Source organism: Arachis hypogaea, chromosome 11 (genome assembly GCF_003086295.3).
Source record: "Arachis hypogaea cultivar Tifrunner chromosome 11, arahy.Tifrunner.gnm2.J5K5, whole genome shotgun sequence".
Classification (NCBI taxonomy): Eukaryota; Viridiplantae; Streptophyta; class Magnoliopsida; order Fabales; family Fabaceae; genus Arachis; species Arachis hypogaea.
In genome coordinates this window covers 8768365-8781992 of record NC_092046.1, presented here as the reverse complement: position 1 = coordinate 8781992, position 13628 = coordinate 8768365, and the positions used below count along the sequence as shown (strand labels likewise).

General features: G+C 41.0%; 1 protein-coding gene across 1 annotated transcript; it reads left to right on the top strand.

Annotated features, from left to right (window-relative positions):
• The first annotated feature begins 10678 nt into the window (after positions 1 to 10678).
• Positions 10679 to 11728, top strand: LOC114924646 (protein FAR1-RELATED SEQUENCE 5-like). The gene is made up of 3 exons (XM_029289884.1): positions 10679 to 11244; positions 11344 to 11409; positions 11494 to 11728. The coding sequence occupies exons 1-3, from the start codon at positions 10679 to 10681 to the stop codon at positions 11726 to 11728; spliced, it is 867 nt and encodes a 288-aa protein (XP_029145717.1).
• Positions 11729 to 13628: the final 1900 nt, after the last annotated feature.

Sequence of the window (13628 nt, the reverse complement as noted above, 5' to 3'; positions counted from 1 at the left end):
AAGACCCTAGGGGGATTCCCTCCAAGGTGTACGGACCAGAAAAAGGGGGGCAGCCTCATGCTGCCGACCTCATGGGATTACTCCACGGCCATCAGGGATGACTGGAGCAGTTAGAACAAGAACTAGAGCGACAGCGAGAAGCAGATAGGTCGAGCGCCAAAAAGAGCTTGAAGAAAAGCTCTTGAGGTTGGAATCCAATTTCCGAGGTCAAAATTCTCGTAGTGACCGAGAAGACTCTCCATTGGGGTCAGAATACCTGTTCAGTGAGGACATAATGAGGGCAAAAGTTCCAAAGAACTTCAAAAGCCTCGATATGGACCTGTACGATGGGACCACCGATCCAAAGTATCACCTGAGCAATTTCAAAAGTTGGATGTACCTAGCCGACTCCTCTGATGCTACTCGCAGCAAAGCCTTTCCTACGACTTTGACGAAAGTAGCGATGAAGTGGTTCGATAGCCTCCCCCCAAGGGTGGTCACCAGTTTCGACGACCTCTCGCGTAAGTTCCTTATAAGATTTTCAATCCAGAAGGATAAAGTAAAGCATACACCGAGTCTCCTGGGGGTAAAACAGGAGGTCGGAGAACCTTTGAGAGACTACATGGAAAGGTTCAACAAGGCATGCCTAGAGATCCAAGACCTGCCTACAGAGGTAGTGATTATGGGCCTAGTAAATGGACTCCGAGAAGGCCTCTTCTCCCAGTCCATCTCAAAAAGGCACCGACTTCTTTGAGTGATGTACAGAAAAGGGCTGAGAAGTACATCAATATGGAGGAAAACGCCAGGCTGCGAGAACCAAGCTGGCGACCTGGGCACTCTCACCCATCAAAGGAGAGGGAGAGGGAGACCAAGAAAAAAGAAGAAGTCGGGCCTGAAAGGCCCAGGAGATACCACTCCTATACTCCTCTACGAGTTTTCCTAGTCGATGTCTACAAGAGAATTTGTCACACTGAAAAGCTACCTCCCCCTCGGCCCATCAAGAACAAGAAAGGGGGAAGTCGTGGCGAATATTGCGAATACCATAAGCTATATGGTCATTCAACAAATGATTGTTACGACCTGAAGAATGTGATAGAAAAGCTAGCCAGGGAAGGTCGGCTTGACAGATATCTCATGGAAAGGTCGGACCATCATGGCAAGAGAAAGCGAGATGAGGAGGACCGAAGAGACCCACCACCACAGACCCCGGAAAGACATATATATGATCTCAGGAGGATTTTCAGAAGGAGGTCTCACCAAGTCATTTCGCAAGAGACACCTGAAGGAAGTTTACCAGGTCGGAAGCGAATCGCCCGACCTCCCAACCATCTCTTTTACCAAAGAAGATGGGCAGGGCATTGTTCCCGGACATGATGACCCGGTAGTAATTACCATGAATCTTGCCAATGCCCATCTACACAGAACCCTGGTAGATCAAGGGAGCTCGACCGACATCCTGTTTAAACCAGCATTTGACAAGCTGGGGGTTGGACGAAAATGAGCTAAGAGCTTACCCTGATACCCTATACGGGCTGGGGTATACGCCAATAAAGCCACTAGGATTCATACCACTACACACCACTTTTGGAAAGGGGATGAAATCCAAGACTCTAAGCATCGACTTCATAGTCATTGATGTCGGCTCAGCCTATAATGCTTTGATAGGCAGAGCCACCCTAAATCGGCTCGGAGCAGTGGTATCTACTCTCCATCTTTGCATGAAGTTTCCAACACTAGAGGGAATTGCAACCATTAGGGGAGATAAAAAATTGGTGAGAAAGTGCTACAATGAAAGCCTAAACCTGAGAGGAAAAGGCAAGGAGGTCCACACCATTGAGCTTGGAGGAGTCCGAGCTAAAGAAGAGTTACGACCACAACCTGGGGAAAAAACTGAAGGGGTACGAATCAGAAAGGAGGAAGGAAAGAACAACAACATAGGAGCCAACCTAAAAGAAGACTTGAAGCAGAAGCTCATAAGGCTCCTACAAGAGAATTCTGACCTCTTCGCCTGGAAAGCCTCCGACATGCTAGGAATAGATCCCGAGCTCATGCCGCATAAGTTGTCAGTTTACCCTGGATCACAACCTGTTCAGCAGAGAAGACGGAAGCTTGGACCTAAACGGGCTCAAGTGGTGGAAGAATAAATACAAGCCCTCCTAGAAGCCAGCTTCATCAGATAGGTCAAATATCCGACTTGGCTGGCAAATGTAGTGTTAGTCAAGAAATAGAATGGCAAGTGGAGAATGTGCGTCGACTAAACCGACCTGAACAAGGCGTGTCCAAAGGACCCATATCCACTTCCAAATATTGATACCCTAGTAGATTCTAGCTCAGGATATCAATACTTGTTGTTCATGGATGCTTACTCGGGATACAACCGAATTTCGATGTACAAGCTGGATCAAGAAAATCTTTTATCACGCCTAGAGCAAATTATTGCTATATGGTTATGCCTTTTTGGTTAAAAAATACAGGAGCCACATACTAAAGGCTGATGAATAAGGTGTTTACACCTCACCTTGGAAATCTAATAGAAGTTTATGTAGACGACATGATAGTAAAAACCAAGGATGAGGCCGACCTCTCGCAAGTCTTCAACACTGTAAGGATGCACGGGATGAGATTGAATCCCGCAAAGTGCACCTTTACTGTAGAGGCTGAAAAATTTCTAAGGTTTATGCTAACACAAAGGGGGATAGAATCTAACCCTGATAAGTATAGAGCAGTCCTAGAAATGAAAAGTCCGACTTGTTTGAGGGAGGTCCAACAGCTGAACGGCCGACTTGCAGCTCTCTCCAAGTTCTTGGCAGGATCAGCATTAAGATCCCTACCACTTTTCTCCCTACTCAGAAAATGATGCCGATTCGAATGGACCCCTAAATGCGAAGAAGCATTCCAGGAGTTCAAATGCTTTTTAAGCCAACCTCCAATTCTGACCCGACCTAAAATTGGGAGGAACTCGCCTTGTATTTGTCTGTAGCTGACAAGGCTATAGCATCAGCCCTAATACGGGAAGACGAGGTTGGGCAGCATCCAGTATACTTCACCAGCAAAGTCCTACAAGGCCCCGAGTTAAGGTATCAAAAACTCGACAAGTTTGCGTATGCCTTAATAGTAGCCTCCCGAAGGCTACGACCTCTTTTTCAAGTTCATACAATAAAAGTCTGAACGAACCAGCCCATGAAGTAAATACTTCAAAAGACAGACATTGCGGGCAGAATGGTTCAATGGGCCATAGAACTATCCGAGTTCGACCTTAGGTATGAAACTCGGACAGCAATCAAAGCCCAATGCCCCACCGACTTCGTAGCAGAATATGCAGGAGATCAAGAGGAAGCCTCCACAGCGTGGGAGTTATACGTGGATGGCTCTTCCAACAAGGTCGGAAGAGGTGCAAGCATAATGTTGGTCAATCAAGAGGGAACTCAAATAGAAGTCTCCCTCAAATTTGAATTCTCGGCCTCCAACAACCAGGCAGAATATGAAGCCTTGATCACTGGGCTGAGGCTAGCAGAGGAAGTCGGTGCGACCAAAGTAGTTGTGTTCAGCGACTCTCAGGTGGTGACCTCTTAAATCAATGGGGAGTATTAGGCTAAAGACCCCAATATGAAGAGGTACTTGGACAAAACTTTGGAACATCTTAGGCGGTTCTCGGAAACCAAGATCAAACACATAACTCGGGATCTCAACAGTAGAGCAGACGCCCTCTCCAAGTTAGCAAGTACCAAACAAGGAGGGAATAATAGAAGCCTGATCCAGAAAACTCTCCAAGAACCCTCGGTCACAAAAACAGGGGGTAAACAAGATGTCCTTGAGGTATCCGGATTAGACCTCGGATGGATGAACCCATTAATCGAATACATTAAATTCGACATCCTACCCAAGGAGGAAAAAGAGGCCAAGAAAATCTGGAGGGAGGCACAAAACTACACCTTGGTGAATATTATCCTCTATAAAAGAGGAATATCAACGCCACTGTTGAAGTGCATTCCAACCTCAAAGACAATAGAAGTTTTAGAGGAGGTCCACAGTGGAATCTGCAGAAACCATCTAGGAGCAAGGTCTTTGGCCAGAAAAGTCATCCGAGCCGGATTCTATTGGCCGACCTTACAAAAAGATGCCATCGAGTTCGTAAAGAAGTGTCAGCCATGCCAAATGCATGCAAACTTCCACGTCGCTCTCCCCGAGGAGCTCATTAGCATAACTTCCCCATGGCATTTTGCAAAGTGGGGATTGGACCTACTAGGGCCCTTCCCCCAAGCACCTGGACAATTGAAGTATCTAATAGTGGGAGTACACTACTTTACAAAGTGGATCAAAGCAGAACCATTAGCCACCATCACAGCCCAGAGAAGTCGGAAGTTCCTCTACAAGAACATCATTACAAGGTATAGGGTCCCTCACTCCATCACCACTGATAATAGAACTCAGTTCACCAACTTTACCTTCAGAAACTTGGTAGCCATCATGAAGATCAAGCATCAGTTCACCTCGGTAGAGCACCTACAAGCAAATGGGCAAGCTGAGGTAGCCAACAAGGTTATACTAGCTGGGTTGAAGAAAAGATTGCAAGATGCAAAGGGAGCCTGGGCTGAAGAACTCCCTCAAGTACTATGGGCATATCGGACTACACCTCATTCTGCCACAGGAAAAACACTCTTTCGACTTGCTTATGGCATAGAAGCCATGATACTAGTTGAAATCAATGAGCAAAGTCCCAGGGTGAGATTCTATGACGAGGTTGGCAACGTCCAGACACATAAAGAAGAACTTGAGCTACTCCCTGAAGCCCGAGAACAAGCCCAGATAAGGGAAGCAGCGTTGAAGCAAAGGATGACAAACAGATACAATAAAAAAGTCATTCGAAGAAGCTTCATCCCAGATGACTTGGTCTTGATTAGAAATGACATCGGCATCAACAAGTCGGAGGAAGGAAAACTCGCTGCTAATTGGAAAGGACCATATAAGATAAGTGAAGTCTTAGGAAAAGGATACTACAAGGTAACCGACTTGAGCGGTATCGAGCTTCCAAGGTCGTGGCATGCTTGTAATATGAAGAGGTAATATAGTTAGAAGCGAACTCCACTCCCTGATGTACTCTTTTTCCCGACTTCATAGTTTTCTCCCAAAAAAGGATTTTCTGAAGGGGTTTTAACAAGGCATCAAAGTGGAGGCTAGAGGAAAATAATCTTAAAGATTCCCCTAGTAGCAAAAGTTACCTTCATCAATAAATAAAGATCTTTCATTACATCTCTTTATAATTCCATTATTGTTATTCTACGAAACACGCCAATTTAAGCTCGAAAAAATGTGAAAATCCTATGACCGACCTAAGTGGTCGGTAGGATGAAACAACAAGGTACAAGTCGGTGTAAAGAGGTTACAAAAGACGATCATGAAAACTCGGGAACATTACGACCTATTAGTCGGAAAACCCGAGAAGAATAGAAATGCATCGCGAAAATAACCTAAGTCATGAAAGCAATTCAATAAACAAAAATTGAATATGCAGGAATAAAAAAAAGAGATGAGGAAAATCATATAGTAACTTAGACAAAAACAGCCTGCCTAGTCAAAAAGATTTTTTCAAAAACAAAGGGTTTTTCACAAAAACCTAAAGAATCGCAACAAGAGCATGCACACACAGAGTACACCTTAAATCTCTTATCCAAAAAAGGGCGAATTAAAGCAATTTTTTTGTTAACGACCGAAAAAAGGTCGAAAAAAGAGTCAAGAACAACCACCACAAACATAAAAAATAAAATTGTTCAAATAAGGGCCCACAAGCCGGGCCTTAACATAGCTAAATCACTGGGAAGGTAGATTGGGGACATCCAAAGGAGAGGAGCTCGGATCCGCAGCAGGAGTAGGAAGGGTCGGAGCGGTCTCTTCTGCAGGAGAAGTCAAAGCCTCTGAAGAACTCGGCAGGTATCCCTCTTGTTGCTCCCCACGAGGAGGAGATTCAATAAACCTTTGTCCGCGAGTCTTCAACTCGGAATCCGTCTCAGGACGGGGAGGGAAGACAATAGCTCCATCAACAACAATCTTGTCAGGATGGAGGGGAGAAAGGTCCAAGCCAGGAGCAATAACTCCGACTTGTTCCTTAAATATCCTCCAAGTCCTGATAGGCCTCCCGATTCAACTCAAGCTGCTTTTGAAGATCAATGTTATCAACAAAAAGTCTGACATAATTCTGCTCCGCCTTCTCCTTCAACCCCTCCACCATAGCACACTGACACATGAGCTTCTTCTCCCTCTCTTGAAGCCTGGTCAGTTCCTCCTTCATCCAGGCCACCTCCTCTTGAAGCCGTTTTTCCTCCTCTTGGTAAAGGAAAACCCTCCCCTGAAGTTCCTCTATAGTTTTTTTAGAAGAACTCAAAGGAGTTATGTCCAAGATATCGAGGAGAGCGGTACAAACCCCAGCAGATCAAACCCCTGCCCGAACCAAGACTTGAAGATGATTACGAAGGGAAGCATCATCCATAGCAATCTGGCTATGAGGAAATATGTACTTCCAAACGAATTTAGGACCATCGAAGCTAGATTCTTCAGCAGCAGAACTGGATTCCGAGGTATTTTGTTTCTTCTTCTCCAGTTCGGGAAGAGGTTCGGCTGGGGAAATAGGGGCAGGAGGAGGAAGAGAAGAAGCAGAAGCAGAAGTTACCATAATTGGCCGAGAGGATGTCCCCAGATTACGAGGAAGAGGAGGAGGAGTACCAGTACCCTTTACAGCATCTGCTCGGGCTCGAGCCTTCCTTTTGGCCTCCTGGACCTTCTGGTAAGCAGCGCTAGACCCACTCTTCACCATTTCTGGAAGGAAGAAATAAATAAACAATTAGTTTACAAAGTCGGGAAACATCACAAATCGAAAAACATCACTAGTCGGGAAATATTCAGAAACAACTACAAAAAGAAAAAGCTACCTAGCTGGGTCCGCACAAAGCTCGGAGAACCCAGAAGAAATCTTTTAGTGTCCAAATTGGGGGCTCTCCTCCAAGCTTCTCGGAAAAATCCCACAACGGCCTCCTCAACTTCGTCCAAATCGTCCAGGCCATACTTCTCTACAGGAGATGCCTCTAACCAATAGAGAGGAAATATGGGGTTGGAGTTTTCCTCAAGAAAAAAGGGATGGTGACCCTCTGTATCTTGAACTTTGAAGAAAAATTTCTTAAAATCATGGAAAAGATCGTCAAAAATAGAAAAAAAATTTTGACCTTGAATGGCCCGGAAAGATATCCACTGTTGCTTATTATTTTGTCCACTAAACGGCTTAGTCAGGTGAAAAAGATAGAAAAATATCTTTATGGAAGTGGGAAAGTCTAGCTCTCGGCTGACAAGTTGATAAATTTTCATAAAACCCCAGGAGTTGGGGTGAAGCTGAGTGGGAGCAACTCGACAATGAGACGATACGTTCACTTCGAAATCGGAAAAAGGTAAAGAAACCCCCAGGCGGGTAAAGAAGCAATCATACATGAAGAAAAAGTGAGGGTCATAATCAGCAACCCTCCTACAGCAACCCCGGTCTCCAGGACCCAGGGCCAACAGTTCGTATTTAGGCTCATCATCCTCTAAGTTACAAATTCTATGGTGAATGTGAAGTTCGGTCAGGTAGTCGGTATCTAATAAAGGTTCCTCCTCAGGTACGGTATCATCTACCCACCTCGACAGAGACTTAGGGATATGAGAAGACATCTTTCCAATAAGAAGAAGTAGGTGAAAAAGTAACAAGACCTACAAAGAAAAATAAAAAAATCATCAAGAAACAGGACTCCCCGAAGACAAAGCATACTCTCCTCAAAAAAGACAAAATAAAAGAACCACCAAGCATGACAAATTAACTTGCGAGTATCATAAGCAAGGGAACAGTAAAAAGCACGAAAAAATCCTCCAACATGCAAAAGTAAAAACTAACAGTAGAAGATGTAGAAAGGACAAAACTTTATCTACAGACGCGAAGAGAAGCAGTCACAGCGACGACGAAGCACTCCGAGAAGGAAAGCTAGAGAAATTTTCTTTGGAAAGGACAAGGAGTGTAGGCAAAAAGTTTCAGAAGACAAAAGAAAACAGAGAAAAGAGAGGAAAAAGTATTTATAACACGGCAGGGGCATAAGGGTAAATTGACACGATCATTAAAGAAACGCTCCGTTACCAATGTAACTGCTCCCACGTGTAAATACGAAAACTCCAACGGACGCGACGTTTGATTAGACACGACGGTGGAGAATTTTAAATCACGTCGGTTTCAAAAATCACGTCGGTTACAGACCCGAGTTCAATACTCGAATCCAACTCATAAACAAAAGAGATTGGACTCGAGTAGGGGCATTGTTCATACCCTAGCCCAGCGCTATGACTCAGGTCCAAATAAACCAAAAGGCCCAATCCAAAGATTGGCCTTCGCTACCTACTGACCTCCTTAGAAGAAGTCGGATTCGACACAGACTTCTTCCTGAAGAAGTCGGGTTCGAAGGAAAGCTGGCAGATAACACTTATTCAAATAAGTAACTATCCCTAAAATCTCTCGACCCACTTTTGGAAGCCATATCTCAACAACCCTAAGATAAAGGGACGGTTAACCACCTTCAAAAGTGAAACTACTCCAACGGTGGTTATTGGATCACCATTACACTGACACCCCTCAGGTATCTCTAAGTTTCAGTACTCTAAAAAAACCTGCTTAACCCCTTGCTGACTTAGACATTGGAGTGTTTTTGTAGGTACCACCCCCATTCTCTCACATACATAATTCGGACGGAGGCTCCCAAACGCACACCAAGTTGGAGACCTTCTTCCAATTAATACTTGGGCCAATTCTCCAAGCCTAAACTACCAATTTCAAGTTATCTACATAACAAAGATGATACCCCATTTTTAGAGTAGAAGGTGAAAAGATTTTTACATTATTGGTCGGCTGTAGTAGGTGGATACTTGATTTTAATTCTATTTAATGGCAAAAAAAGTGTAGTTGTTGAAATATATTAATTGGTATATGTGAATGTCTATGTACGTAATTTTTTTTTTATCAGTAATTTAAAAAAATATATGGTATTTGATTTCAAATTAGGTAATATTAAAAAAATTGTATTTCCAATCAATTATAAATAAATATAAATAAATTTTGTTTTAATCCAGCATATAGTTAACTAGATGTTGTCCATAACATATAATGTTATTCGATGATAATGACATTTAATCATCCAACACAATTAAAATAAATCTGAAAAATCGTCCACTAAAAAAAAGAAAACACCAAAGATAAATTTATTATAGATGTTTTAAAATTATGAGTTCAATTCTCATATGTTATGTTATTCTATAAAAAAAAAATTCCTTTATAAATATATTTTTATCCTGGTAAAACTACATGAAGTTTGGTAGTTTATCCATTAGGTAATTAGTATCACATTTCGATTTTTATATTTATAATTAGCATCATATACATTTTTTGGTAACGTAGGATAATTACGTACCATAAAAGTTTATTAAATATATCTTCACATGGTCCACGCGAAGCACGGGTAATTACTCTAGTTTTGCTTTTAAAAAAACAAAAGTAAAAAATATTTTTAATATTTAAATTTTTTTAAAAAATTATTTAAATATGAAATAACTTTTTGTCTATTTATAAAATAATTTAAAATTTGTATATTCCATCTTCCAAGCTCATTATTAGCCTATGATATACGAACACGAGATACACAAACACGTCAATTTAAAATTTTTATAAAATATCGGCATATGACATATATATATATATATATAAAATATACAATATTCTTTAGATAAATTGTAATGATATTTTAGTATTTTATTAATATTAAAATATAAATTAATTTTTAATTATTTTTAATATCTTTTTTTAATTATATAAATTATTTAAAATATTGTTTGTTTTAATAATTAATAACATGGAAAAGCTCTATATCCATGTAAAAATTACATGGATGTTATCCAAGTCCTTTCCACTCCACGTCCCACACCTTCGTTTGTGTACACGCGCCTAATCCTAACGTATATAACCTAATCCTTATTTTGCGTGATCAAACTTTCTCAACGTAAACCTTTCCATACAACGTCAACCTTTTTCGCGTTCTTCTTCTTCTTCTTCTTCTTCTTCTTCTTCTTCTTCTTCTTCTTCTTCTTCTTCAACCTAATTAAATTCGTTGCTCTCCTTTATTCGCGTTTTTCTTCTCTGCATTATGGATTTTGATTGACTTCAACTTAATTAGCTTTGTCGTTCATCTTCTTCTTCGTTTTCTTCTTCGATCTGCACTTCTGAATTGAAACAATGAATGAATCAACTTCAAATCAGTTGAATGAGTGCAATTTGGACAATTCTTCCGAAACGTATCAATTTAATGCGGTTTGCATTATTGAATTTTGAATCTAATCCAATGGAATGAAATTACTAATTTTATTTGAAGTGAATTGAATGGACTGAGGTGATCTATATCTGAATTGAATTGAATTGAATTAATAATATGTAACTGTGAGTGTGAGTAACTATGAGTAACTGTGAGTAACTGTGAGTAATTGTGAGTAACTTTTTGGTTCGGTAAGTACTAAAGAGTTGATTCACCATGTGCATGTTTTCGGTTCGATAAGCAGAAAGGACTCTAAAAAAATTAGACAAATATATTCTGTTTTGTTTCCTAAGCACTATATAATTGTTTCACCGTAATTAAGATTTCGGTTCACCATGCAGACCAACTGTGTTGTGGATGGAAAATTTGTCCCAAAGGTGGGAATGATTTTCAAGATACTAGAAGAAATTGGAAAGTTCTACAAACATTATTCCAAACTTGCCGGTTTTTCTACCAAAATAAGGAACACGACTCGGGACGAAGACAAGATTAAGAATCAACTAATTGTATGCTCTAGAGAGGGGAGGTGGAAATCAAAGATATCTCCAACTTTGAAGACAAACCCTTCAGCTGGGTTAAATTGTCCAGCCAGAATTTATGTACACATAATGAAGGATGTTGGTCTTTGGATAATTTCCAAAGTTATTTTAAATCACTCACATCCTTGTTGTGCAGACCAGGCTGAGATGCTCAAACAATACAGGGAGCTTAGCATGTTCGTGCATCGCACCATCGAAACCCACGAGGAAGCTGGAATTAGACCGAGTAAAACTTACCAATCATTTGTGGCAGCAGCTGGCAGCCACCGTGAACTAGGTTTGATAGAAAAAGACGTCAGGAATTACATCACAAGGGAAGTACGGAATATTTTCGAAGAAGACGATGCCAAAGAATTTGGGAAGTACCTAGTTAGAATGAAAGAGAAGAACCAAAATTTCTTCTTTGAGCTCAACCTCGAAGGCGATCACTGCATTAAACATGCATTCTGGGCTGATGCAAGAAGTAGGGCTGCATTTGATTATTTCGGAGATGTGGTTTCATTTGACACCACCTATAACACAAACAGGTATTCGGTTCATTCAAACACATTTTTTATGTTCAGTGGCTGTACATACTTCGGTTCACCACTGTGTGCTTGTTATTTATGCAGGTACAATTTGGTTTTAGGTTCTTTTGTGGGCGTGAATCACCACGGCCAGTCGACACTTCTTGGATGCGCACTGATAAAAAATGAGGACATCCAATCATTCAAATGGCTATTTGAGTGTTGGCTATGTTGCATGGGAGGGAAGGCACCAAAAGGTATTCTTACCGATCAATGCGCATCGATTCAAAGGGCAATTGAGCTATGCATGCCAATAACAATTCACCGCTGGTGTATCTAGCACATCATGAAGAAGATCCCAAGCAAACTAAACGGCTACAAGGGACATATTGATATTGAACAAGAGATGAGCCATGTTGTTTGGAACTCGTACACAAAAGACGCATTTGACAGAAACTGGAACGATTTCCTCACAAAGTATAGTCTCGGAGGCAATTTGGTTCGGTTTGCAGAGCTGTACGAGGATTGTCATATATGGATTCCGGTTTACTTGGATCACCACTTTTGGGCAGGGATAAGAAGCACGCAAAGGAGCAAGAGTATACATTCATTTTTCAACAAGTTCATCATACGGAATAGCTCCTTGAGACAATTCGTGAAGTAATACGACAATTGCCTAGCAAGCAGAGAGAGAATTTGATGCTGCAGATTTTCACACTGTGATACCATGCGCAACAAAATCAGCAATAGAGGCACAGTTTCAACGTGTATATACCCATGAGAAGTTCAGGGAAGTTCAAGCTCAATTTAGAGGTAAAGCGAATTGTATCACAAGATCAATGCATTCCACCCTAGGTTTCACAACATATGAAGTCATAGAGCAGGTTTCCAACTCCACATTCAACAAGTTTGTCGTCACCTATGACGCAGTATCACGATATGTAAAGTGCCATTGCTTGCTGTTTGAGTCTAGGGGCATATTGTGCTGCCATTCCCTAAGCGTTCTAAGCTTTGAGTGAGCGGATAACGTGGCACCAAAATACATATTGGAAAGCTGGAGCAAGAACATAAAGAGGAGGCATACACACATCAAGAGCAGCCAAGATGAACCTCTACTGGAGCCAAGAAGTAAGAGATTTAATGAATTGGTGTTTTGGTCACACAATATATGTGAATTTGCATTTGAGTCTGAAGAGTTGACTGGAATTTTGCATCAAGCATTTGACAATATCAAGGGAGAAGCAAAGGAAAAAGTTTGTTAATCCATGAAGAAGCAACATTAAGCAATGTGAATGACCTTCAAAGCCCACCACGTGTCCAAACAAGAGGTCGGCCCAAGAACAGACTTGGATCAAACCTGGAAAAAAAGATCTCAAATGCTATGAAGAAAAAGAAAAAGTCAGCTCCAAGCGAAGTAAATTGACTTGCTTTTGATTAGTTAAAAATTGAAATGTTCATTTTGCTAATACACAATTATGTCTTTTGTAGTTGAACCTTTTAGACTCCGGATCATCGATTCAGTCAAGCTCCACTCTTTACAATACACCAAATATGAATTATCCAAGAGAAGATTGTACAAGTTTTAGTTTTTATTAAAGTAAATTTTTGTTCACCCATGAGAAAATTTCGGTTCACCATGGTTATAGCAGGTTTAAATTCTAAATGTTGATAGTCTTTAATGAATAGTCACTTTTTTTGTGAAATTCTATATTGACATATGCAGTTTTTTTATTCATCTAGTGTATTAATTTCTAAGTTGAATAATTAGAATTTGTTTTTTGGTTCATGGTTCAGAGTTCAGAGTTCAGGGTTTAGGGTTTAGGGTTTAAAGTTTAGGTTTTAGGGTTTCAGGGTTTATGGTTTTATGGTTTATGGGTACAAGGTTCAGTGTACAGGGGTTCAGTGTGTTTCAAACTTTCGGTTCGTCCCGTGTATTAATTTTGGTTCACTGTGTTCATGGTTGAGGGTTTAGGGTGCATGGGTCTAGGGTTTAGAGTTCAGGGTTCAGGGTTTTAGGGGTTTAGGGTTTACGGTAGGGTTCAGGGTTCAGTGTTTAGGGTTTGGGTTCATAGTTCAGGGTTCGAGTTTAGGGTTTAGGGTTCAGGTTTTAGGGTGTAGGATTTAGGCTTTAGGTTTTAGGGATTTAGGGTTTATGGGTTCAGGGTTCAGTGTTCAGGGTTCTGGTTTTAAGGTTCAGGGTTCTGATAGTAACATTCTTTTAAAATTAGCTCTATGTTATG

Bases quoted from the DNA above. Each gene is read 5' to 3' on its own strand.
- LOC114924646 (XM_029289884.1), top strand. From the start codon at position 10,679: ATGCAGACCAACTGTGTTGTGGATGGAAAATTTGTCCCAAAGGTGGGA. The intron at 11,245-11,343 runs GTACCTAGTTAG...GGCTGATGCAAG, and splicing joins GATGCCAAAGAATTTGGGAA to AAGTAGGGCTGCATTTGATT. The intron at 11,410-11,493 runs GTATTCGGTTCA...TTATTTATGCAG, and splicing joins ACCACCTATAACACAAACAG to GTACAATTTGGTTTTAGGTT.